This window comes from Rhinatrema bivittatum, chromosome 1 (genome assembly GCF_901001135.1).
Source record: "Rhinatrema bivittatum chromosome 1, aRhiBiv1.1, whole genome shotgun sequence".
NCBI lineage: Eukaryota > Metazoa > Chordata > Amphibia > Gymnophiona > Rhinatrematidae > Rhinatrema > Rhinatrema bivittatum.
In genome coordinates, this window is record NC_042615.1 from 699,869,962 (window position 1) to 699,894,432 (window position 24,471).

At 43.2% G+C, this 24,471-nt stretch overlaps 1 protein-coding gene across 1 annotated transcript in view; it reads right to left on the minus strand.

The window, feature by feature from the left end:
• Window positions 1-24,471, minus strand: part of CDK7 (cyclin dependent kinase 7) — a 268,354-nt gene that overhangs the window by 197,683 nt on the left and 46,200 nt on the right. The window contains exons 4-6 of the mRNA XM_029575717.1: window positions 9,276-9,343; window positions 8,523-8,591; window positions 7,121-7,231 (exon numbers count right to left, since the gene is read on the minus strand). Of these exons, the coding sequence (XP_029431577.1) occupies window positions 7,121-7,231; window positions 8,523-8,591; window positions 9,276-9,343 (248 nt within the window). The remainder of the gene's footprint in view (window positions 1-7,120; window positions 7,232-8,522; window positions 8,592-9,275; window positions 9,344-24,471) is intronic.

Here is a 24,471-nt window from a genome sequence, read left to right on the forward strand (position 1 = left end):
AAATTCAGGGGAATACTCAACCCTTGATGCAACCTCACTTTCATGAGAGGTGCTCTGCTCAAAAGCTTGCTCCAGAAACAATTTCAGAGGGTCCCGCAGCAAAGTTAGATTTCTTTTGTTTGCCTTACCTTAAGCAGGTCTTAAAAGGCTAAACCAGAGAAATTTAACAATTCGGTATGTCTCCTTTTCAATATGAGTGCATACAAAGGACTCTTAAGCTCAAACTGCTTTTCTCCCAGATTGATAGAGTGAGCTGTCTTGGAATGATTGGCATGCGTCACTGCAGGAGAACCGATCCGCAGGAGCCTGGCCACAATATAAAACGAAGCATACAGACTAGGTATAAAGGCAAGTATAGCCAAATTCCTCTCATAATATTGTAATAAATTCAAACCTTCGGGTGAGCTTGTCCACAACCAACTGACCAAGTAGCAGAAGACAAAGAACATAGGCTATAGAGATTCTGCATATGACATACACAGGTGATGTCATCAAAAAGAATATACAACTCTTCCTAGGTGCTGGATGAGGGAAATTACCCACGTTTTGGCCTGGTGGAGCATAAGACAAGGCTAGTATTCCTGCTTCTACTTTTTTTTTTTTTTTTTTTTTTTTTAGCATTCTAGAAGCACAGACCAGATGTATTCCACACATTAACAAAGGTGGAAGGAAGGCAAAACGATTACCGGCATGGTTAAAAGGTGAAGTGAAAGAAGCTATTTTAGCCAAAAGATCTTCATTCAAAAAGTGGAAGAAGGATCCATCAGAAGAAAATAGGATTAAGCATTGGCAAGTTAAATGTAAGACATTGATAAGACAAGCTAAGGGAAAATTTAAAAAGAAGTTGGCCATAAAGGCAAAAACTCACAATAAACTTTTTAAAATGTCTGAAGCAGAAAGTCTGCAAAGGAGTCGGTTGGACCTTTGGACGATCAAGGGGTTAAAGGGGCGCTTAGAGAAGATAAAGCCATCGTGGAAAGACTAAACAATTTCTTTGCTTCAGTGTTTACTGAAGAGGATATTGGAGAGATACTCATTCCAGAGAAGGTTATCATGGATGATTCAGATCAAATGAACCAAATCATGATGAACCTGGAAGATGTGGTAGGCCTGATTGACAAACTGAAGAGTAGTGAATCAACTGGACCGGATGGTATACACCCTAGGGTTCTGAAAGAACTAAAAAATGAAATTTCAGACCTGTTAGGTTACAATTTTTGCTATCATTAAAATCATCCAATGTACCTGAAGATTGGAAGATGGCCAATGTAACCCCTATATTTTAAAAGACATCCAGGGGTAATTGGGAAACTAAAGACCGGAGAGCCTGACTTCAGTGCCGGGCAAAATCGTAGAAACTGTTAGAATAAAGTCACAAAATATTTAGACAGACATGGTTTGGGACACAGCCAGCATGGATTTACCCAAGAGAAGTCTTACCTCACAAATCTACATTTTTTGAAGGGGTGAATAAACATATGGACAAAGGTGAACCGATAGATGTGGTGTATTTGGATTTTCAGAAGGCATTCGACAAAGTCCCGCATGAGAGGCTTATAAAAAAACTAAAAAGTCATGGCATAGGAGGTGATATCCTTTTGTGGATTGCAAATTGGTTAAAAGACAGGAAACAAAGAGTAGGATTAAATGGTCATTTTTCACAGTGGAAAAATGTAAACAGTGGAGTGCCTCAGGGATCTGTACTTGGACTGGTGCTTTTTAATATATTTATAAATGATCTGGATCTATAGTTAAAATTTGTAACCTATCTTTAAAATCATCCATTGTACCTGAAGACTGGAGGGTGGCAAATGTAACCCCAATATTTAAAAAAGGTTCCAGGGGCGATCTGGGTAACTATAGATCAGTGAGCCTGACTTCAGTGCCGGGAAAAATAGTGGAAACTATTCTCGAGATCAAAATCGTAGAGCATATAGAAAGACATGGTTTAATGGAACACAGTCAACATGGATTTACCCATGGGAAGTCTTGCCTAACAAATCTGCTTCATTTTTTTGAAGGGGTTAATAAACATGTGGATAAAGGTGAACCGGTAGATGTAGTGTATTTGGATTTTCAGAAGGCGTTTGACAAAGTCTCTCATGAGAGGCTTCTAAGAAAACTATAAAGTCATGGGATAGGAGGCGATGTCCTTTCGTGGATTACAAACTGGTTAAAAGATAGGAAACAGAGAGTAGGATTAAATGGTCAATTTTCTCAGTGGAAAAGGGTAAACAGTGGAGTGCCTCAGGGATCTGTACTTGGGCCAGTGCTTTTCAATATATATATATATATAAATGATCTGGAAAGGAATACAAGAAGTGAGGTTATCAAATTTGTGGATGTTACAAAATTATTCAGAGCAGTTAAATCACAAGTGGATTGTGATATATTACAGGAGGACCTTGCAAGACTGGAAGATTGGGCATCTAAATGGCAGATGAAATTTAATGTGGACAAGTGCAAGGTGTTGCATATAGGGAAAAATAACTCTTGCTGTAGTTACATGATGTTAGGTTCCATATTAGGAGCTACCACCCAGAAAAAAGATTTATGCATCATAGTGGATAATACTTTAAAATCATCGGCTCAGTGTGCTGCAGCAGTCAAAAAAGCAAACAGAATTTTAGGAATTATTAGGAAGGGAATGGTTAACAAAACGGAAAATGTCATAATGCCTCTATATCGCTCCATGGTGAGACCGTACCTGGAATACTGTGCACAATTCTGGTCGCCACATCTCAAAAAAGATATGGTTGCGATGGAGAAGGTACAGAGAAGGGCAACCAAAATGATAAAGTGGATGGAACAGCTCCCCTACGAGGAAAGGCTGAAGAGGTTAGGGCTGTTCAGCTTGGAAAAGAGATGGCTGAGGGGGGATATGATAGAGGTCTTTAAGATCATGAGAGGTCTGGAACGAGTAGATGTGAATCAGTTATTTACATTTTCGAATAATAGAAGGACTAGGGGGCATTCCATGAAGTTAGCAAGTAGCACAATTAAGTCTAATCGGAGAAAATTCTTTTTCACTCAACACACAATAAAGCTCTGGAATTTGTTGCCAGAGGATGTGGTTAGTGCAGTTAGTGTAGCTGGGTTCAAAAAAGGTTTGGATAAGTTCTTGGAGGAGAAGCCAATTAACGGCTATTAATCAAATTATTTATTTTATTTATTTTATTTAAACATTTTTATATACCGGTATTAGTTGCGGACATCATGCCGGTTTACATAGAACTTACTTAGGGAATAGCCACCTCTATTAATTGCATCAGTAGCATGCGATCTTCTTAGTGTTTGGGTAATTGCCAGGTTCTTGTGGCCTGTTTTGGCCTCTGTTGGAAACAGGATGCTGGGCTTGATGGACCCTTGGTCTGACCCAGCATGGCAATTTCTTATGTTCTTATGGAAAGGAGTATGACAAGTGAGGTGATCAAATTTGTGGAGGACATAAAATTATGCAGAGTAGTTAAATCTCAAGTGGATTTTGATGAATTGCAGGACGACCTTGCGAGACTGGAATATTGGGCTTCCAAATGGCAGATGAAATTTAACGTTGACACGTGCAAAGTGATGCATATAGGGAAAAATAACCCTTGCTATAGTTACACAATTTTAGGTTCTACCTTAGGAGTCACTACCCAGGAAAGAGATCTAGGTGTCATAGTGGATAATACATTGAAATCACCGGCCCAGTGTGTTGTGGTGATCAAAATAATGTTAGGAATTAAGAAGGGAATGGAAAATAAAATGGAGGATGTCATAATGCCTCTGTATCGCTCCATGGTGAGACTGCACCTTGAATACTGTGTGCAGTTCTGGTCACCGCATCTCAAAAAAGATATAGCTGCAGTGCAGAAAGTGCAGAGAAGGGCAACCAAAATAAGGGGCATAGAACAGCTACCCTATGAAGAAAGGCTAAAGAAGTTAGGGCTGTTCAGTTTGGAACAGAGACGACTGAGGGGGGATATGATAGAGGTCTACTAAATCATGAAAGGACTTGAACAAGTTAATGTAAATCAGTTATTTACTCTCTCAGATAATAAAAGGACCAGGGGGCACTCCATGAAGTTAGCAAGTAGGTCATTTAAAACAAACTGAAGAAAATTTGTTTTCACTTAGCACATAGATAAGCTTTGGAATTCATTGCCAGAAGATGTGGTCACAGCAGTTGGCATAACTGGGTTTAAAAAAGGTTTGCATAAGTTCCTAGAGGATAAATCCATAGACTGCTATGGTGGTAACTGGTAGGCAATAGTAGCTTGTGATTTAATGTTTGGGTACTTGCCAGGTACTTGTAACGTGGATTGGCCACTGTTGGAAACAGGATATTGGGCTTGATGGACCTTTGGTCTGACCCAATATGGCTATTCTTATGTCCTTATGCACTTTGCATGGGTGGGTGAAGTCAGAGATGAATTGCCTGTCAAGTCTTCAGCTTTAATGGCTGGGATTGACCTACTTACTAACCCAAACTGTTTTCCATGTTTAACGAGTGAATCCTGTTCATTTATAGCCCAGGATGTTGCTGCACCATAGAAATCTTTGACTCTGTAATCAAGAATTGAATTACAAATAACTGGAGGAATGAGGCCCCTATGGCCCTCTGTCCCCAACAGCAGAATGTTGCCGTAGCATGATACTTATTAAATCTTTACGAATTGTAATTCAGCAAGAGAGGATGTGGTCATCCTATGGTAATCTGAGAATATGTTTTGTGGTGGAATTGTATGTAATTGACCTCTACTGTGGCCATATCCATTCAATAAAGATATGTTTCAAATTGGTGCAACACAGAATTCCTTTCACAGGTGCAATTAAAACTGGGCCAGTAACCAGCTGGAACTATCATTTACAAAATTCATGTAAGCTTACAATTAATTTAAAATTGTAAGAGATGCAGTTTAGAATTTTACTTAGAAGCGATTATGCTTCTGACAGAACAGTAAAAATGGGTCTCAACTTCTGATTTATGTATTAAATGTAAGATTCACAGAAGCAATTTGACCCACAATTTTCTCCAAGACCTCTTCATTTGAGGATATCATGTATGAATGAATGGACACATACTGAAGAGCTAGATGCCAAATTACTTCATAAATGTGTGTGTGCAGATTACACCTTAGCCTGAGAAACTTTTATAGCCAAAGTTTCTGGTTAGAAGTCTTGTGTTGTTAATAATGAATGTGGTATTGTGTGAATAAATGATTATCTATCTTGGGTTTATGTTGCTGCTTAATTGTAGAATTGTATAGCTAGAAAAAAAAAAGGAACAGATGTACTGGACATAGTCTTGTCTTTATTGTTGCTATATGTTCATCATGTTTATTGTACTGTTACATTGTTCTAATAAAGAGATGTAATTTAAAAAAATGAAATTGGGAAGGGAGGGTGGGGGCAATGGGCAATTATATAGGCTGGAGGAGGTGAGTTAATACCTGAAACTGTTGTGTCTCTATGGAAAAATCTATCAGATACAACCCTTTCAGTGAAAATAAACTGAAGGAAAGATTCCAGCAGGCATTTTAAGTTAAAATAAAACCAAACCCAAAAAAACCCCACTTAATTTTAATATCCCATGCTCTGGTGGGGGTGTGATGCAGCAGCTGAGTCAGCACGCTGGAGCAATTTCATTGATTACTTACAGTTTATGGGAGAGAGGATGGAGGAAGAAGGTAAAAAGAAAAAAATGTAAAAAAGTCTGTTTATACATTTTTTGGTGGTCACGGGTCCCCTGCGAGCCCTGCCCACATTTTAATATGCATTATCCATTTCATAATAGCCAAGACACCACTTCAGCTTATATAAGACCACAGTATCAGGGGCCCCAGACTCCCGTGATTCTGCAAAATCCATCCCTTCCAACAGCGTCACCATGGGAGTCTGAGGACCAGACACAGTGGACCGCACCTTTCTTCTCTGCCACCCAGGGCCAATTGCTACTCTGAATTGTGCACACGTTTCAGAGCAGCAGTCGACCCCGGACGGCAGAGGAGAAGGACTCGGGGCCCACATGCTGCCACTGGTCTCCTCCTCTTCCTGCTGCCCAGACTGCGGGGGAAAGGGGAGGCATAAGGAAGGGGATTCTGCGGGAGGAAGAGCTGAGGGATGGTGGTTTTGGGAAAGATGGAGGAGCTGTGAAAGAGAAGCTGCGGGTGGTGGTGTTTGGGGGGGCTGTGAGCTTGAGGATGGGGTTTTGGAGGTGAGGGGAGTTCTGAAAGAGGAGCGGAGGGTGGTGGTTTTGGGAAAGATGGGGGAGCTGTGAAAGAGGAGCTTGAGGATGGGGTTTTGGAGGTGAGGAGAGTTCTGAAAGAGGTGCTGGGGTTGTGTGAAAGTGGGGTTGAGGGAATGGGGGAGGTGATTTGTGTAAAACAGGACTGGTTGAAAAAGGGAAATGGAGTGTGAAAGAGGAAATGTATGTATGTGTATTTATTTGCACTTGGGATGGATGAGACATGGCATCTGGGATATAGAAAGGAAGGAAGAGAAAAAGAGGACCAGGATGGGGGAAGTAAGAGTGATCGCTCCCCCCCAAAATACCAGAACATTCTTCTTTCTGCCTCTTGATCCCCCAAGATCTTAGAACCTCCTTCTTCCTCTTTTGAATTTCAACCCCCCCCCCACCCAAGATCCCCGCACCTCTTTCCCCTCTTCCATCTTCTAATCTTGATCTTCCCTCTACCCACCTCATCCTCTCTCCCCAGTCTTTCATCCTCATCCACATCTGAGAACCCCACCAAAGCTGTTAGAAATAAATCAGACAGACTCAAAACAAATTTGAAAAGCTACTTTATTTTTGCTACAGGAATATACATTTATATTAAAATATGCAAAGTGATTCAAATTTATGCTAATGTGCAGCAGGATTGGCACAGAATGTCCTAATACTTGCCACAAAATCTATCCCTGAGTTGCCACAGGACTCTGGGAGCTGTGCATAAAATGTGCTAGCAAAGATCCTATCTCCAACAGTGGCCTATCCTGGTCACTAGGAAGTACCTGGCGGATCCCCAAGAACAGAGTGGTACAGTTTGTTTTATTATTTTACAATTTCGTTCTGGATTATAAGGTTTGTCTTTATTATCTGACACAGTCAGTGCTATGTGTGTGAAGGAATGCTTACCCTGTGCAGAATCCAGAGCTGGTGCAAATATTCTAACCCTTGCAGTGTCATCAGCATGTACGCTTTGATGTTAGCTGGTGTAAGCACGAGGCTGGTGTCTTTTATTATCACCTGCAAAACAATTCAGGCTGCAACTTTACAAAACCAGAAACAAGTCAAAATCTTACACATTGTTTCTAGAATAAATGTTGACTAGTTTAGATGCCAAGAATAGAAGAAAATATGCTAAATTAAAACATTCCACTTCTTTCTTTTTCTATGTAATTAAAGATTTTATGTTTAGAGATGTTTCCATTCTGTTACATTTTCACCACAGCACAGTAATCAAGTTATCCAAAGCAGACGACTTAAACTGATTTGCAGGATTTCTCAGAAGAATAATTAATTCCTATTTTTAAAATTATGTATTAGGGTATCATACACTTCGCTGCTGCATAGCAAAATCTGTCCTGAGCTGTATTATAATTGTAATCATTTACTCCTTGCAAGTCCTGGGAAAAAAAAGTTCTTACAATAAATTTTATTTCTCCAAGTAAGGCACTATCTTTCTGGTTGTTAAGGATGAGTTTTAAGAACAATGAGAGTAAAATAGCCTACATTATCTGTCCAAGTATTCAGTCTATGCATAAACTTGCTAAATTAAAGTTTCTTCTACAGATACAAATGTCTCTCTCAGACTTAGCAAACTACACAGAAAAACTGCACATATTTTGTGGAATTTATTGACAATTTGGGCCTACCACCTGGGTAAGGAATACTCTGTGTTCTTGGTGTGGACTTTGAACTGGCTCCTACATTTATTAATTTAAAAAGCATTTATACCCTACAGGTCCATATTTCTTGCTCCCTGTAGGGTACATAGCATCCATTATAATATAACAAATTAATTAAAACACATCATGTATATAAAAATTAAGAAATCAATTTGCAACACAAAATATCATGACCTCAGAAACAAAATCTGGCTCTTTCTTATTTAAGGGGTCCCATAAGTACTGACAAAAAAAAGAAAGCTTTTAATTTATTCCTAAATTAGTATTGCTATTATATTACTATTTATGCTATCTATTCCTTGTTACACTATTATTATTTATGCTACCTATTCCTCCATCGATGCTGTCGGTTACCATTATTGGCACTGTCTTTACCCATGTTGCTGCTATAACATCTTATTACATTTCTCTAATCATTTACTGTACCTGTCAAAAGGAAAGGACTTCCTTCCTGCACCTTTCAAATTATTTGTAAACCAATGTGATATGTAAATCGAACACCGGTATATAAAAATAAATAAATATCATGCTTCTAGCCTCAGTTACTGCCCCTAGTCTGGTTAGTTAATAAACATAATACCCATTAGAATATTTAGTGTTTTGATTATCATAACATCAGTAGGTCTTACCTCAAGATCTGTTTCCATAAAATCAAAAACAAGGCTAATGTTGGATTTGTGCCCAAAAGCATCAAGCAGCTACAAAACAAAATTGCCTAAATGTGATATACACAAAATCCCAAGTGAAAATACAATAATATAGTGATTACAATAAGTTTTGCATTATTTTACTAGTACATTGCAATCGTTCAGATATATCATGGATTAATACATTAAGGTAAACTCAGAAAGTAAACACACACACGTATACATATATATAATACACACACACACTTATACCAAAAATCAAAACTGTAGCAGAGTACGGGGGAACAGAGAGCTAGAGAAGTGCAAGGTTTGTATAGGCAGCAGCGCTGAGATGTTACATAGTGAGAGGAGAGGCCCTTTTCATAACAATGAACTCTCCCGTGACTGATGGCGCAGAAGATATCTTCAGTGAAATAATGGGAGCATCAGGCCTCATTATCTGTCAAAGTTATGGGATTTATATTATCGGCACTGTCAATCACTAAATTCTTCCTGTTGGCAAATATCTGGATTATCTATGGGACTTGTGATGGCGGTCATATTGCCCATCTCTCCTCTATGGAGGGTCTCTCTGCTGCTATGTTTGCTGTGGAATAAGGTTGTGTTGCTTAATTTGAGCAAGAATACTGCTGACCTTCAATGAAGTTTAACTTTTTGACTGTTAAAGACAATTTACAAAATTTCACATACAAGGTATGTATTCCTCAAATGTAAAATCTTTTAGTTCAGACTTACGCCAATAATGTTTGGATGGCTTAGTTCTTGCAATAATTTTATTTCCCTCAGTGCTGTTCTGTTTATACCTGAAATAAAAATTTAAAAAAGGTCACATCAGAGAGAGTTGCTGATAACTTTGGAGAAGTCACACCACTCAGCTTCTTGAAGACGTGCTTGTATATTGCTCATTTACAAAAGGATTTAAACATATAATACAAATTATAATCATCTATATAAATAAAAATGTAAATGTTCGTTTGTTCAAAATCTTAAATCTCCGAAAGTTCTTCACAGATTGCTTTCAAATTTTGACACAACGTTGCATTCGAATACGCGCGTGTTTTTTATATACCTATATTATATAGATGTCTCACCTGTGACAGGTAAAAACATGCTTTTTTGGAAAAACAGCGCCATCTGTTGGACGTACAAGCAACACACGCTATCTACAATATAAATGGGCTCTGACCCACAGCCCGCAAATGCGCAGTAGAGAGCAGCTCTACCGCGCATGTGCGGACCATTGAGCTCTGCGCTACATGCTGGGTGTCACAGAGGGGAGGAGGAAAGGGCAGATGAGTCGCCGCTCCGAGAAATGGCTCAGCCCATTCCTCCCCAGCTGGGGAAGGGGGGAGTGAGTAGGGACTGCCGAACAGTTACATACAGAAGGAGGAAAGGGTAGATGAGTCGCCGAGCCAGTCCATCCACCGCCGGGCAAAGGGGGGAGGGAGTTGGGACGGCCGGAGCAGAGCAAATGCAGTAGAAAGCGGCTGTGACGAGATCACAAGCAGCTGCAGCCTGCAGCAGCCAAAACGCAAAGAGCTGAACAGAGAACAGCTCGCCCTCCTCCCCCGCCCCCGAGTCCCGCAGATAAGGAGAAGCCAAGTAAATATCCCGCAACTGCGGGGCGGGGGGGGGGGGAGGGGGGGAAGGCAGTGCTGTCAGCCCACCCGTGGGTCTCAGCCACCACGGGAAGAGTTTATATGGGCATTGCTCCACCCCCACTCCCAGCAAAGCACCGTGACGAAAGTGAAAGCCAGAGCCCTGCTCCCTCCTCCCTCTCAAGCCCCCGATCGGATTTCTTAAAGACACAGGTCTGCCAGAAAGAGCAAAGTAAGCTAGGCAAAGTGTCCCAAATCTGCTGCAGTGCCTGCCGCCTGCCCTTTGCGAGGGGGGGGGACGGAGTGTTTTCCTCTCTCTCCCAGACACAACTGGCGTGGGAACTTTGCAAGCTCTTGCGAGTGCAGAGCAAAGACTTAGGTGGGGAAGGGTCAAAAATCCCACCTGTTTTAACTGTGTGAGAGAGAACTGTGGTAACGTGCGCTGAAGGCGAGTGTGAGTGCCAGAGAGAGAGGGAGACTACGTGAGGGATTGTGTATGTGTGTGAGAGGGATTGAGCGTGCCTGTGTGTGGGACAGAGGGAGAGTGTATGTGCAAGAGAGAGAGAGAGAGAGAGAGGAAGCCTATTTGGGCTGTATGAGAGATTCTCTACCCCCCCCCCCCCAGCTCTCCATTTATAGGTTACAGTGGAAGGAGTTCAGTGTAGAGGGGAATGGGAGAGCAAAGGAGTTGGGGCCTGTAAGGATAGAGTGAAAGGGGTCTGAGCCTGTCCCTCCGCCACCGGGGAAGGGGGGAGGGAGTTGGGATGGCAGGACCATTACGCCTCACGAGATCCCCCTCGGCCACCGCTGCAGCTCCTACCACTGCCGCCGCCTCTGGCCCTTCGTGGTGCTGGGGGGGGGGGGGAGTGGAGCAGAGCAAAGATGTAGGAGGAGAGGGGACAAAAATCTCGCCTGTTTTAACGGACTTAACGGCTTGGACTAAATATTTTATGATTCCATTTCAATGTTTCCGATTGCATTGTTAAATTGAATTTTCATAGATTTCGATTTATTTTCATTTTGATTTAATTATTTCATGTGACATTGCGTTGGAATTGAGCTGTGTCGTTTCCCATACCGTTCATTTAGTGAGTATAGTTTATGTTTTTTCTTTTTTCATTCTTTTTCATTTCTAGAATTATGCGGTTTACATCTAGACACGGATTGCTTCTCACATGGACAATTATATGTTGCGTGATCTAGAGTCGGCAAACCAGACAGACAAGCTCTATATCTGCACAGACAATGGAACAACAAAAAATATTGTATACCCACAAGCATTGTGAAATTAACCATATTCGAAACGTGCGCTCTTTTCTTTCTTTTCCATTTAATCAGACTGAGCCACAGCAACGTGTGGCCGGGTACAGCTAGTATATCTAATAAAATTGGAAACGAATGCTGAGAATGAGCACAGCTCGTATGCTCTATTGAAAGAAGGAAAGGAAGCAGAGCTTCTGCAAAACCAGTAGAAATATCTACAAAAAGGAAGGCAATGCCCCTGAAATGTGAATTGGTATAACCTTCAGTCTGCTCCAGTAAAAGGGCCCTCCTCTGCCATGTCTATAGGGAAAATGCTTCACAAACAGGCCCCACAAATCCCTTATTGAACCAGAAGCATTCGGAAAGAAATGAAGGACAGGAAAAGAGACTGGAGAAAGGGGAGGAGAGAAAAGATCAAAGGAAGAAAGAAGAGGAAAAAAGGCTGGAGGAAGGAAGGAGAGAGCAAAGAAAAGCAAAATGCAAAGCAAAAGCAGCAAAATATATCCACAGACAAAAACAACAACAAAAGCAGCAAAATGAATATAAAAAGTACCTGAAGCGTTAAAGAGAAACATTTCCTTGACTTCTAAAATATTTTGGTTGGTTCCCTTTTTTTTTTCCTAAGTATTTTTTCCACCATTGACAATTACTTCAATGAAGGACTACAAATCACTTCAAAAACCCTGAGCCCAAAGAGACAAACCCATATGAATCCTTTAACGTGCAAACAATAGGGCATAGTCAATGTTTTAAATGTTAATTAACATTTTTCAGACATGCAAAGGCACGCTGCTGACAACAGCAACATCTGGAAAAGAGCTGAGGGAAGCACATGGAGTTCATGGGGTGACATTGATGCAAAGTATGTGCAAGCAGCCAAAATCACAAATTTATACTTCACAACTGAGAGCATATTTAAGGGAAGTCATGCAGCAAACGTATCCCTGCTCCACAGTAAAAAAAAAATGGGGGGGGGGAACAATTAAGACACACAGAAAAAACTCACAACAGAAGGTTGTAAAGAATTATATAAAAATGGGTGAATGTTCCTCTGTCCATCCACAGGCATGACTCCTCTCCAAAAAAAGGTGGAAAATTCACCAAATTTGGCATGCAGGAAGAAAAAGGAGCTCAAACAGCAGAAACATCTGGTCAGTATTTTCAGAGAACCAAGCCTCAAAAAAAAAAAATGGCATTGCTTTCTATGGTAAGCAACCCCACCCATCATCTTTCCAGCAGTTTGGCAAAGAGCAACATAATTCATTTATTTCTATTCCATCTTACTATTTTCCAATGCCTAGGGCAGATTACAGCAATAAAAAATTCATACAATAGTAAAAATATATCAACCAAAAAATCAATATCAGAACAAAATTACAAATAAATATAACAAACCATCAATAAACCTGCAATAAAATACAAAATATAATATAAACATTCTGAAGACAATAAAAGCAAATTTAAATCTGTAATAAACAAAGTATTCGATTACTCAAAAGATGACTTATCTCTTCATCATTTCTAAGAACATGGTACACAACAAGGCACCATACCACAGAAAAACAAACAGCTGGTGAGGCATTCAAAGTCACCACCCTCCACACTTCCAAAGTACACCCCCCCCCCCCCCCCGCACACACACACACACAGACATAACCCAATACATGAACCTGTTCCCTCCTCTCGCAAACAGACATCACACACACCTATGTTCTATTATATTTATACTCCACCTTATCAAGCCCAAAGGATCACCCAAAGTGGCCTAGAGTACATTAAAAATACATTTCATAAATTATAAAATTCACAATGAAAATATAGAAATAACTTTCAGTACGATCAGCATATACTAATAATAATCACACAGCTGGGACTCACTCCCTGCGTTCACTAGGGAAAAGACCAGCAATGTCATAATAAATCACACTAATAATTAAAGAAGGTCATTTTATAACTCTGCAAGGCCATGCATCTCTCTTATGTGCAGACTTTGACCTTGAATTTTCAAAGCGAACTTATGCACATACATATGCTTTACAAATTTTCGGGTAATTGGAGGGCATAGTTTGGGCAGGCAGACTTACATGTATATCTTTTGAAATCAAAAAGTGTGAGCATAAGTTCCAAATCTGCCCACCGCTCCCCCCCCTGAATCCCTCCCCAGGTACTGCATAAAAGTACGCCTGTAACCAGATTATGCTTGGACTTTTATGCACACTGAGCTCCAGTCTATTTTCTAACAGTTATTTTCGTGAATAAATAGCTTTGAAACTTTAACCCAAACACTGCCATGTGGAAGGTCCCTAGGTTTGATTCCTGAGCTGGGATGCTACAGAGACAGTATCCATAGCTCCCTCTTCCCTGGCAAAGGTGGAGAGCAGGAAGTCATGATCATTGTTTAAGGGCCCATGACTGCAGAAGGTATGTTGAGGCAGGGGAGAAATAGAATAGGGGGGGAAAATCCCAAGGCAGCTGCAAATGGAAAGCTCAAGAGGTACTAGATTTCAGCCCTGGTTCCAACTGAGTCCTAGAGACACTAATCTACAATGTTTTTTCATGGGAGGGTTCCCACTATCATGAGGGCGTGGGGGGGGGGGGAATGGGAGTGTCACTGCGTTGTTAGGCCCCTCCCCTGAAAAATATCCTGCGGCAAAATGCAGGACAAAACAACCGGAGCTAGTGGGCCTTTAGAAGTGATAGTGGCTTCAGCCTCAAGGGACTGCCATCGCCTTACAGGGCCAACCACTGAAAAAAATGCCAAGCAAAAGAGAGCTGCGCAGGAGTCAAGGCTGACCCCTGACTGAACCCGGGGCCACCACCTGAGAGCACTCCAATATCTAAAAGGACAAAAAAAAAAAAAAAAAGATAAAAGTCCTTTTGCGGCAATGCGTCCCGTCCCCCCCCCAACCCTGTCATCAATAAATAGTGACGCCCCATCCCTCTTTCCAAAAACATCAAAGCTGACATCCCCCATCCCAATAATCCAAAATCATTGGGGGTATAGTGCCCCTCATTCTCCAAATGTGTTTAAAAAAAAAAAATCAATGGTAGTTCGTGGGAGGCCCCTCACCTCCCAACCCCCAAACCTCCAAAAACAATGAGGAGATCCCATGGATGGGGTCCAGGGTGCCATTTTTCAAAATCGTGCCAACCTGATCTTGCCCCAGTTACATGACTGGGCAAGGTCCAGTGATTGGACCTAGGCCATGTGGCGATCACCTGACCTTGCCCCAGTCATGTGATTAGGGCGAGATCAGGTTGGCGCCATTTTTCAAAATGGTGATGACTGGGCCCGGGGCACCCCAGGCCCCATTGCAGGACCCTCATCATTTTTGGGGGGGGGGGGGTTTGGGGGTCACCCACGAACTACCACTGATTTCTTTTTAACCTTTTATTTATTAATAATTGTAATTTTACAAGACTAAAAAAAATCTTTTGTCATCAAGGCAGAAAGAGAAACAAAATAATAGGAAAAAAAAAGACATTTTAACATCTCGCATTAGACTCCAAAAAGATGGGGAGGAAGATCTCAAGAAATAATCTACTAGATAAGGGAGCCCGGACCGACGTGCCGCAAATGCGCAGTAGAGAGCAACTCTACCGCGCATGCGCGGGCGAGCACGTCAGCCAGAGCTTGCCTACAACAAAAATGGCGCTGGGAGGAGCGGCGGCAGCAGCGGCGAGGAGCGGCGGCAAGGCGCATTAGCGGCACGCGCGCGAGGGACCTCCCCCGAAGATCTTCCATTTGTGCTATCCGGAAGGGGAGTGACTGAGGGGAGGAGGGAGTGACTGAGGGGAGGGGGAGACTAGAGGGGGGAGGTGGGAGGGAGAATAAAGGGTGAGGGGAGAATGAGGTGGGGGGGAGGAAATGAACCGAAATTTTTTTTTTTAATGTAGCCCGTTGTTACGGGCTTAACGGCTAGTTCTATATAAAACAAAAATGAGCCCAAGAGAGAAATTTGTTTATGCTACAATTTTCAAACCTAGGTCTTTAACTAACAGCTGGTGGCATCTCTCTATTAAAAGAAATCCTTCTAGTTGAGTAGAATCAAAGAACACATATTATTGCCATTCCACTTAACTTGACATTTATAAGGAAAACCATTGATTTTTTAAATATATTTGAGGGGATGGGGGATGAGGGGGACACTATACCCTCAATGATTTTGGATTACTATTAGGCGGGGGGGGACGGACACAGTGTAAGCCTTAATGTCTTTGGAAAAGGGTTTAGGGGGCCACTATTATTTGATGACAGGGTTCGGGGGGCCGTCCCCACACGAAAACATCTTTTTTTTTTTTTTTTTTTTTTTTTAACTTTTGGACATCAGGGCCACTTAGTGGCGGCCGGGGTTTAGTCTTGACCTCCGCTCAATTATTTTGCTGCAGCATTTTTTTTTTTTGCATGGTCCTTTAAATCTTACACGGGAGTCTCGGGACTTGTGTTAGGACCCAGGGCCCCCAAGTTAGATTTAACGTATACTACGGAGGTGTTAATTTATTGCAGCTGACCAATTTCTCAGTCAGCCGCAATAAATGAACAACAATGAATTGCCTGTTAATGAGTTGCTTTGCGTGGATTTGCAAAATTCATGCATGCAAACCAGCTCAATGTAACAGGAGAGGGAATCTGGGCAGAGCCATACAAAATATTGTGTATATTGCGTGATATCGCCACGATAAGGCTCTACCACGCAACAAACAGAATCAAAATATCGTGTATATAGCGTGATATCGCCAAGATAGGGCTCTATCACGCAATAACCTATCATTAAAATCATCCATTGTACCTGAAGACTACAGGGTGGCCAATGTAACCCCAATATTTAAAAAAGGCTCCAGGGGTGAGCCGGGTAACTATAGACCAGTGAGCCTGACTTCAGTGCTAGGAAAAATAGTGGAAACTATTCTAAAGATCAAAATCGTAGAGCATATAGGAAGACATGGTTTAATGGAACACAGTCAACATGGATTTATCCAAGAGAAGTCTTGCCTAACAAATCTGCTTCATTTTTTGAAGGGGTTAATAAACATGTGGATAAAGGTGAACTGGTAGATGTAGTGTATTTGGATTTTCAGAAGGTCCCTCATTAGAGGCTTCTAAGAAAACTAAAACGTCATGGGATAGGAGGTGATGTCTTTCGTGGATTGCAAACTGGTTAAAAGACAGGAAACAGAGAGTAGGATTAAATGGCCAATTTTCTCAGTGGAAAAGGGTAAGGAGTGCCTCAGGGATCTGTACTTGGGCCAGTGCTTTTCAATATATATATATATATATATATATATATATATATATATATATATAAATGATCTGGAAAAGAATACGATGAGTGAGGTTATCAAATTTGCAGACGATACAAAATTATTCAGAGTAGTTAAATCACAAGCGGATTGTGATACATTACAGGAGGACCTTGCAAGACTGGAAGATTGGGCATCCAAATAGCAGATGAAATGTAATGTGGACAAGTGCAAGGTGTTGCACATAGGGAAAAATAACCCTTGCTGTAGTTACACGATGTTAGGTTCCATATTAGGAGCTACCACCCAGGAAAAAGATCTAGGCATCTTAGTGGATAATACTTTAAAATCGTCGGCTCAGTGTGCTGCAGCAGTCAAAAAAGAAAACAGAATGTTAGGAATTATTAGGAAGGGAATGGTTAATAAAACGAAAAATGTTATAATGCCTCTGTATCACTCCATGGTGTGACCGCACCTTGAATATTGTGTACAATTCTGGTTGCTGCATCTCAAAAAAGATATAGTTGAGATGGAGAAGGTACAGAGAAGGGCAACCAAAATGATAAAGGGGATGGAACAGCTTCCCTATGAGGAAACGATGAAGAGGTTAGGGCTGTCCAGCTTGGAGAAGAGACGGCTGAGGGGTGATACGATAGAGGTCTTTAAGATCAAGAGAGGTCTTAAACGAGTAGATGTGAATCGGTTATTTATACTTTCGGATAATAGGAGGACTAGGGGGCATTCCATGAAGTTAGCAAGTAGCACATTTAAGACTAATCGGAGAAATGTCTTTTTCACTCAACGCACAATTGTTGGAATTTGTTGCCAGAGGATGTGGTTAGTGCAGTTAGTGTAGCTGGGTTCAAAAAAGGTTTGGATAAGTTCTTGGAGGAGATGTCCATTAATCAAGTTTACTTAGGGAATAGCCACTGCTATTAATTGCATCAGTAGTATGGGATCTTCTTAGTGTTTGGGTACTTGCCAGGTTCTTGTGGCCTGGATTGGCCACTGTTGGAAACAGGATGCTGGGCTTGATGGACCCTTGGTCTAACCCAGCATGGCAATTTCTTATGTTCTTATATTGCATGACAGAGATGTGCATAGAATTTTTTTTTGACCCGTTTCATTTTTCAGTTTGGGGGTGGGCTATTTCAGTCCATCCCAGATCAGAAATTATTTTTCGTGTTTCCATTTTGTTTCAATTTCTTTAAAAAAAACCCAAAAACAAAAAAACTCCAAACCTGCCCCAACCGTTCAAATTTAATAAAATAAAAAGCCCCCACCCTCCGGACCCCCCCAAGCCTCACTTAAAGTCCCTGGTGGTCCAGCAGAGGGCAAGGGAGCGATCTCCCGCTCTCGGTCCGTTGGCTGCCCGCAATCAAAATGGCACCGGCGGTATGTGACAGAGGCCGGCCAATGGCACCGATGTTGCATTATATTTATTTATTTAGGACTCTTAGATACCGATATTCTTGTAACAAGTTACAAATCACTTCAGTTTACATTATAACAAAAACCTGTGCAAAAGAATGCATTACATTAAAACAAGGATGAGCAAACTTGGATCAGTAACATGGTTTAACATGTGGGTTTAATATGGGGATAACTATATATGCTGTTTAATGCACATTAGAGTCCTATCGCGGCTTGATGCAGTGAGTTGCAAGTACAAAGGAGCAGGGGGAAACTGCTGAGCACAAAAAAAAAAAAGAAAATTACCATGCAAACCCCAACGACTAAGACAGCCAAAGCTGAACCTTGAACATCTACTCCTCCCAGCTCCCAAAAGACTTTCCAATAGTCAAAATTTTATAGCACCTGGGGCATGCCTCACAATAAGGGATATAACAAATACTGAATCCTTCCCCACTCCCCTCCCCAACTTAGCCTAATATTATACTCTATAAAAAAAAAAAAAAAAACCCCAGCACGACAGGAAAGCAGAGTTGCTTACCTGTAACAGGTTTTCTCACAGGACAGCAGGATGTTAGTCCTCTCATATGGGTGACATCATCAGGATGTAGTCCAATCACGGAACACTTTTGTCAAAGTTTTTAGAACTTTGACTGGCACCACTGAGCATGCCCAACATGATACCAACCCTGCATCCAGCAGGGGTCCCCCTTCAGTCTCGTCTTATAATAAAAAGTACATGCGGAAAATAAAATAAGAAAACGTAAATGAACCCAACTCCGCGGAGTGGCTGGCGGGTTTCGTGAGGACTACCATCCTGCTGTCCTGTGAGAACACCTGTTACAGGTAAGCAACTCTGCTTTCTCAGACGACAAGCAGGATGGTAGTCCTCACATATGGGTGAGTACCGAGCTGAGGATGCCCGAGCAATGCACCAAACGTACCCAAAGATGTGCAACAGGCACCAGAACTGGGGTGGAATTTGGTAGAGGGCATCCTGAAGCCTACTGGGTTGGCGGAAGGATGTTGGTACCTCAGTTTGCAAATAAGTTGCGTAGCACAGACTGGCCGAAGATAGAATCTTGTCTGCCAGCCTTGTCTAAACAATAATGGGCTGCGAAGGTGTGGAGAGAGCTCCAGGTAGCAGCCTTACAGATGTCAGCAAGCAACACCAAGCATAAGTGCGCTACTGATGTTGCCATGGCCCTGACAGACTGTGCTTTAACACGATCTTGAAGCAGAATGCCTGCCTGTTAGTAACAAAAGGAAATAAAGACCGCTAACCAGGAGGAGAGTCTGCTTACCCACAGGTTTCCCCAATTTGATGGGATCGAAGGAAACAAACAATTGAGTGCATTTCCTGTGGGCAGCTGTACAGTCTAGTTAAAATGCTAGAGCACGTTTACAGTCAAGGGTATGCAGAGCCCGTTCTCTTGGGTTTGAGTGGGGCCTGGGAAAGAAGGTGGGTAGTATAATGGATTGATTGATATGAAACTCTGATACTACCTTAGGCAAAAACTTAGGGTGAGTGCGGAGTACTACCCTATCATGCAGAAGTTTAGTGTAAGGCGGGTAGGTGACTAAGGCCTGTAACTCTAACTCTGCGAGCAGATGTGATCGCCAAAAGAAAAAATCACCTTCCAGGTGAGATGGTGGAGAACACAGGATTGGAGAGGCTCAAACGGCGGTTTCATGAGCTACCCCAAAACCAAGTTGAGGTCCCAGGAAGGGGCCAGAGGGCGCAGTGGAGGTTTAAGATGGAGCAAGCCCTTCAAAAAGCGTGTTACGAGGGGTTGTACTGAAAAGAGGACATCCCTGACACCTTTATGGGAAGACGGCTACTGCACTGACATGTACCCTGATAGAAGAAGTTTGACCTGACTCTGACAGGTGCCAGAGATAGTCCAAAAACTTCGGTGTGGAACAAGTGAAGGGATCAATGGACATGGAAGCACACCATACCGTAAACCTGTTTCATTTGTAACAATAAGACTGTCTTGTGGAAAGCTTTCATGAAGCTACTAGGACACGGGGAAACCGGCTCTGAAAGGTTAAGAGGTTGAAGGATTAACCTTTCAACATCCAGGCAGTCAGGGAGAGGGCCTGAGGTTGGGGTGACGAAGGCAGCCATTGTTCTGAGTGATCAGAAGTGGGTCCTTCCCCAAAGGAATGTGCCAGTGTACTGATAGATCGTGGAGAATTGGAAACCAGACCTGGCGTGGCCAATGAGGGGCTATCAGAATCATTAATCCCTTGTCCCTTCACAACTTCACGAGAGTCTTTGAAATGAGTGGAAGTGGAGGGTACACATAAAGGAGACCGCTGGCCCACGAGAGGGAGAAAGCATCTCTTGGCTGAAGGTGTTGGCTGCAAGTGAGAGAGCAGAAGTTCCCTACTTTGCAGTTGTGAATTGACACAAAGAGGTCTATGTAAGAGTAACCCCAACATTGGAATATTGAGTCCGCTACAGTGGGGTTGAGGGACCACTCGTGCGGTTGAAAAGTGTGACTCAGCTTGTCTGCCAACACATTGTCCACTCCCAGCAAATAGGTAGCCCTGAGATACATCGAGTGGGAAAGGGCTTCCGCCCATATCTGTGCAGCTTCCTGACACAGGAGGTAGAAGTCCGTTCCCCCTTGCTTGTTGATGTATCACATGGCCACATGGTTGTCTGTTTGAATCAGGATGACCTGGTTGGAAAGGTGATCCTGAAAAGCCCTGAGAGCATATCTGATTGCATGAGCTGCAGGAAATTTATTTGGTGTTTGGCTTCCTCTGGAGACCAAATTCCCTGAGTTTGGAGGTTAGCAACATGTGCACCCCAGCCGAGGTTGGAGACATCTGTTGTCAAGATTATTTGAGGGTCTGGAGCCTGAAATGGAAGGCCTTGAAGCAGATTGGATTGGTTTATCCCCCAAGCCAGCAATATGCGGAGCTGGTTGGTGATGTTGACAATGGTGGACTTAGGCTGAGAAGACTGAATCCACTGCGATTTTAAAGTTCACTGCATTACTCTCATGGCCAGATGGGCCATGAGGGTGACATGTTCCGAGGAGGCCATATGACCTAGTAAGATCAGAAAGTGACGTGCAGTTGAGTGTTGTCGAGACTGCAGTCGATGGGCCAGAGAAGCGAGAGTGAAAGCTCGATCCTGAGGTAGGAAGGCTTTCGCTTTTAGAGTGTCCAAGTTGGCCCCTATGAACGATAGGGTTTGAGAGGGAACTAGTCTGGATTTTGGACAGTTTATGAAAAAAACAAAACAGAATAGATGCCTCAGTCTTATTTCAATATTTATTAAAACAGAGATGTGTTCACAGGATGCCCGACTCAGGCCGAGTTTCGCAGCTAGTCAGCCGCTGCCTCAGGGGCTTGAACACTTTAGATTCCAAAATGAAACTCTGCAAAATTGGTTTCATCAAACATGTAACAATTGTATGACCAACGTCCTGGGTAGCATACCGCACTCAGTGTGAAAGTGAATCAATGTCAACGTGTTTTGGGCCTACTAGGAACCGCATGAATCTGCAATGTGATGGAGTAATTGAAATCTGTGTATAGGTGTCCTGGAGGTCTAGAGAGCAGAGCCAGTCTTCCCTTTGAAGAAGGGGAAGAAGAAGAGAACCCAAATTCACCATCTTGAACTTTTCTCTTTGTAAGTATTTGTTTAAGGTGCGAAGATCCAGTAATGGGCGAACACCACCTGACTTTTTTGGTATCAGGAAATACCGGGAATAGAAACCCTGCCCCTGTTGGGAGATGGGCACTGGTTCTATTGCTCGGGACTGGAGGAGGGGGGAGACCTCCTGCTCCAGGAGCGGTGAGTGGTCGGATGTTCCCGTCAGCCGAGGTGGGAAATCCGGTGGAACAGAGAGAAAGTTGAGGTGGTAACCTTGGGTTATTACAGCGAGTACCCACTGATCTGTGGTGACTATATGCCATGGTTTGGAGGAGTGGCACACCAGCCTGTGACGGGAATGGTCGGAAGTGGAGGCTGGGTACTGCTCTCTAGGAAGGAGTCAAAAGCCAGACGCTGGACCTGGCTGGGGGGCTGGCTGTGACTTCTGTGCTTGAGGTTCCTTGGATTGGCCTTTTTGGTAAGGCTTAGAAGCTCGAACCCTGGACACCAGGAGATAGAAAGGTAGAATTGTCTCTTGGAGTCTCTCCTAAAAGATCATTTGGAAGAGGAAGAGAGATCAGAAGGCAGTAAGGAGAGCTGGCGCAGAGTCTCTTGGTGGTCCTTGAGCTGCGCCACTGCTTCTTGAATCTTTTCACCGAAAAGATTATCCCCAGCTGTGGGTAAGTCAGCTAACCTGTCCTGTACTTCTGGTCTGAAGACTTTAGCCAGGCCATCTTCTCGCACTAATTCCTGCTGCCGAAACTCTGGAGGCGGGGTCGAAGATGTCATATGCCAAACGTACTTCATGTTTGCCAGCATCTAAACCCCTTTGTGCTAGGGCATGAAGTTGGTCCTGGAATTGCAGAGGTAAGACTTCAACAAATTACTGAATCTTCGTAAACAGGGCCCTATTGTACTGGGTCATGTATAATTGATAGGAAGCAATGCGAGAGATGAGCACTGACCCATGAAATACTCATTTTCCAAATGCATCCAGAAATTTCTGTTCCTTTCCTGGGGGAATGGAAGAGTGGGGTTTGGAGCATCATGCCCTCTTTTGGACTGACTCCACAACTACTGAATGATGATCTAGTTGAGCTCTCTGGAAGCCAGGGACTGGCTGAACCAGATAGGTGGCATCTGCCTTACGGTTGACAGGTCCCACAGAGCCAGGGTGCTCCCAATTTCTCTTTAAAAGGTCCAAGAGGATGTCATGGATAGGGATAGACATGATTTCCTTAGGAGCATCGAGAAATTGGAGAAGTTGTAACATCTGATGCCTAGAGTCCTCTTCGGTCTGAAGCTGGAATGGAACTGTTTCAGACATTTCTTTAACAAAGTTGATAAAAGACAAGTCCTCTGGAGGAGAACGCTTCCTTTTATCAGGAGGAGAGAGCTGTGAAGGCAGATCATCTGAATCCTGGGATGAATCATCAGTCCAGGGATTGTATGGCTCATCACCAGCTCCCCTATGTTCATCAGAAGGGAGTAACGGTGTTATTCCGGAAGGCATCGATGGCCTTGGAGGTGGACCCGAAGGCATCAAAGGCATCGAGGGAGTCATTAGAGGCATCGATAGAGGCACCAATGGAATCGGTGACATTGATGGATGTGTCTATGGTAGCACTCCGGAGGGCGGAATGGAGTTTGGTGATTCTTCTTCTGATGATCAAGGGTATCGGTGAGGAAGGAATTGGAGCCATCGGTTCCCTCGGATGCACCGGTGGAAGGGCACCAATTAACTTATCCATTCTTGCCAATAGCGGTGCAAGCGCCCTAGGTATCAGATCAGTAGCCGGAGCAGGAACCGGCATCGATGGAGGTTTGAACCCCTGGAGTGCTTTACTGATGGCCTCTTGGATCATCTGATCCAATTCCTCACGGAAACCTGGGGCATGGATACCCGGTTCCGGGGTAGGAGGTAGCACTGGCGTAGCCGGAGGGTCCACTGGTGAAGGTGGAATCGCGGATCCCGGCACCTGTCCAGGTGGGGAACGCCTCTGTGACCCAGAGACAGAAGAGGATGGGGCCTTTTTGTTCGGGACTTCTTTGTCAGTGGCTCAGACAACATTGATGCCGAGGGCTTGTCTATATCAGTGGCTTGAGCTTTTCGATGGCAGTGTCGATGTTTTTCTCGATGTTCTCCTCGGTCTTTTTCCTGAGGAGGAACAGGGGGGGGGGGGGTGTCGACACCCGCGTAGTCATCGAAGCCAGTCGGGCAGCAGCAGTTTCCCGGTGCTACCGCGAAGTAGATTGTACTGGTTCAGACAACATCGAAGCTATCGATGGAGTCGGGGTTTTTGGCCAAAAGAGAAGTCCCATCTTCTCCAGCTTAGCCTTGCGACCCTTTGGTGTCATTTGGGCACATTTGGTGCAAGTAAGGACATCATGGTCGGACCCCTAACACATCACAAAGACCGTGTGAGGGTCAGTGATGGACATCGTTCGAGTGCAGTCAGGGCACATACGGAAACCCGACGCCATGGCCTCAACAAAATTTAGCCGAGGTGCAGGCGATGACCAGTAGACCGCGAGGGAAAAACTTGACAGGAATCTACCTCAAGCAAGTAAAAAAAAAACTTACCGTTCGGCTGCGGAGCAAAGATATCAATAAGGGAACCCCTGTGGGGTAAAATGTTTTTGAAAATTTTGATGAAGTTCCGTGAGGAAAAATTCCTGTCAAGAATCTCTGAAGATCTCCTTAACCCTCGTGGCTACTGCTGCGTGGAAAAATGAAGACTGAAGGGGACCCCTGCTGGCTGCAGGGTTGGTGCTATGCTGGGCATGCCCAGTAGGTGCA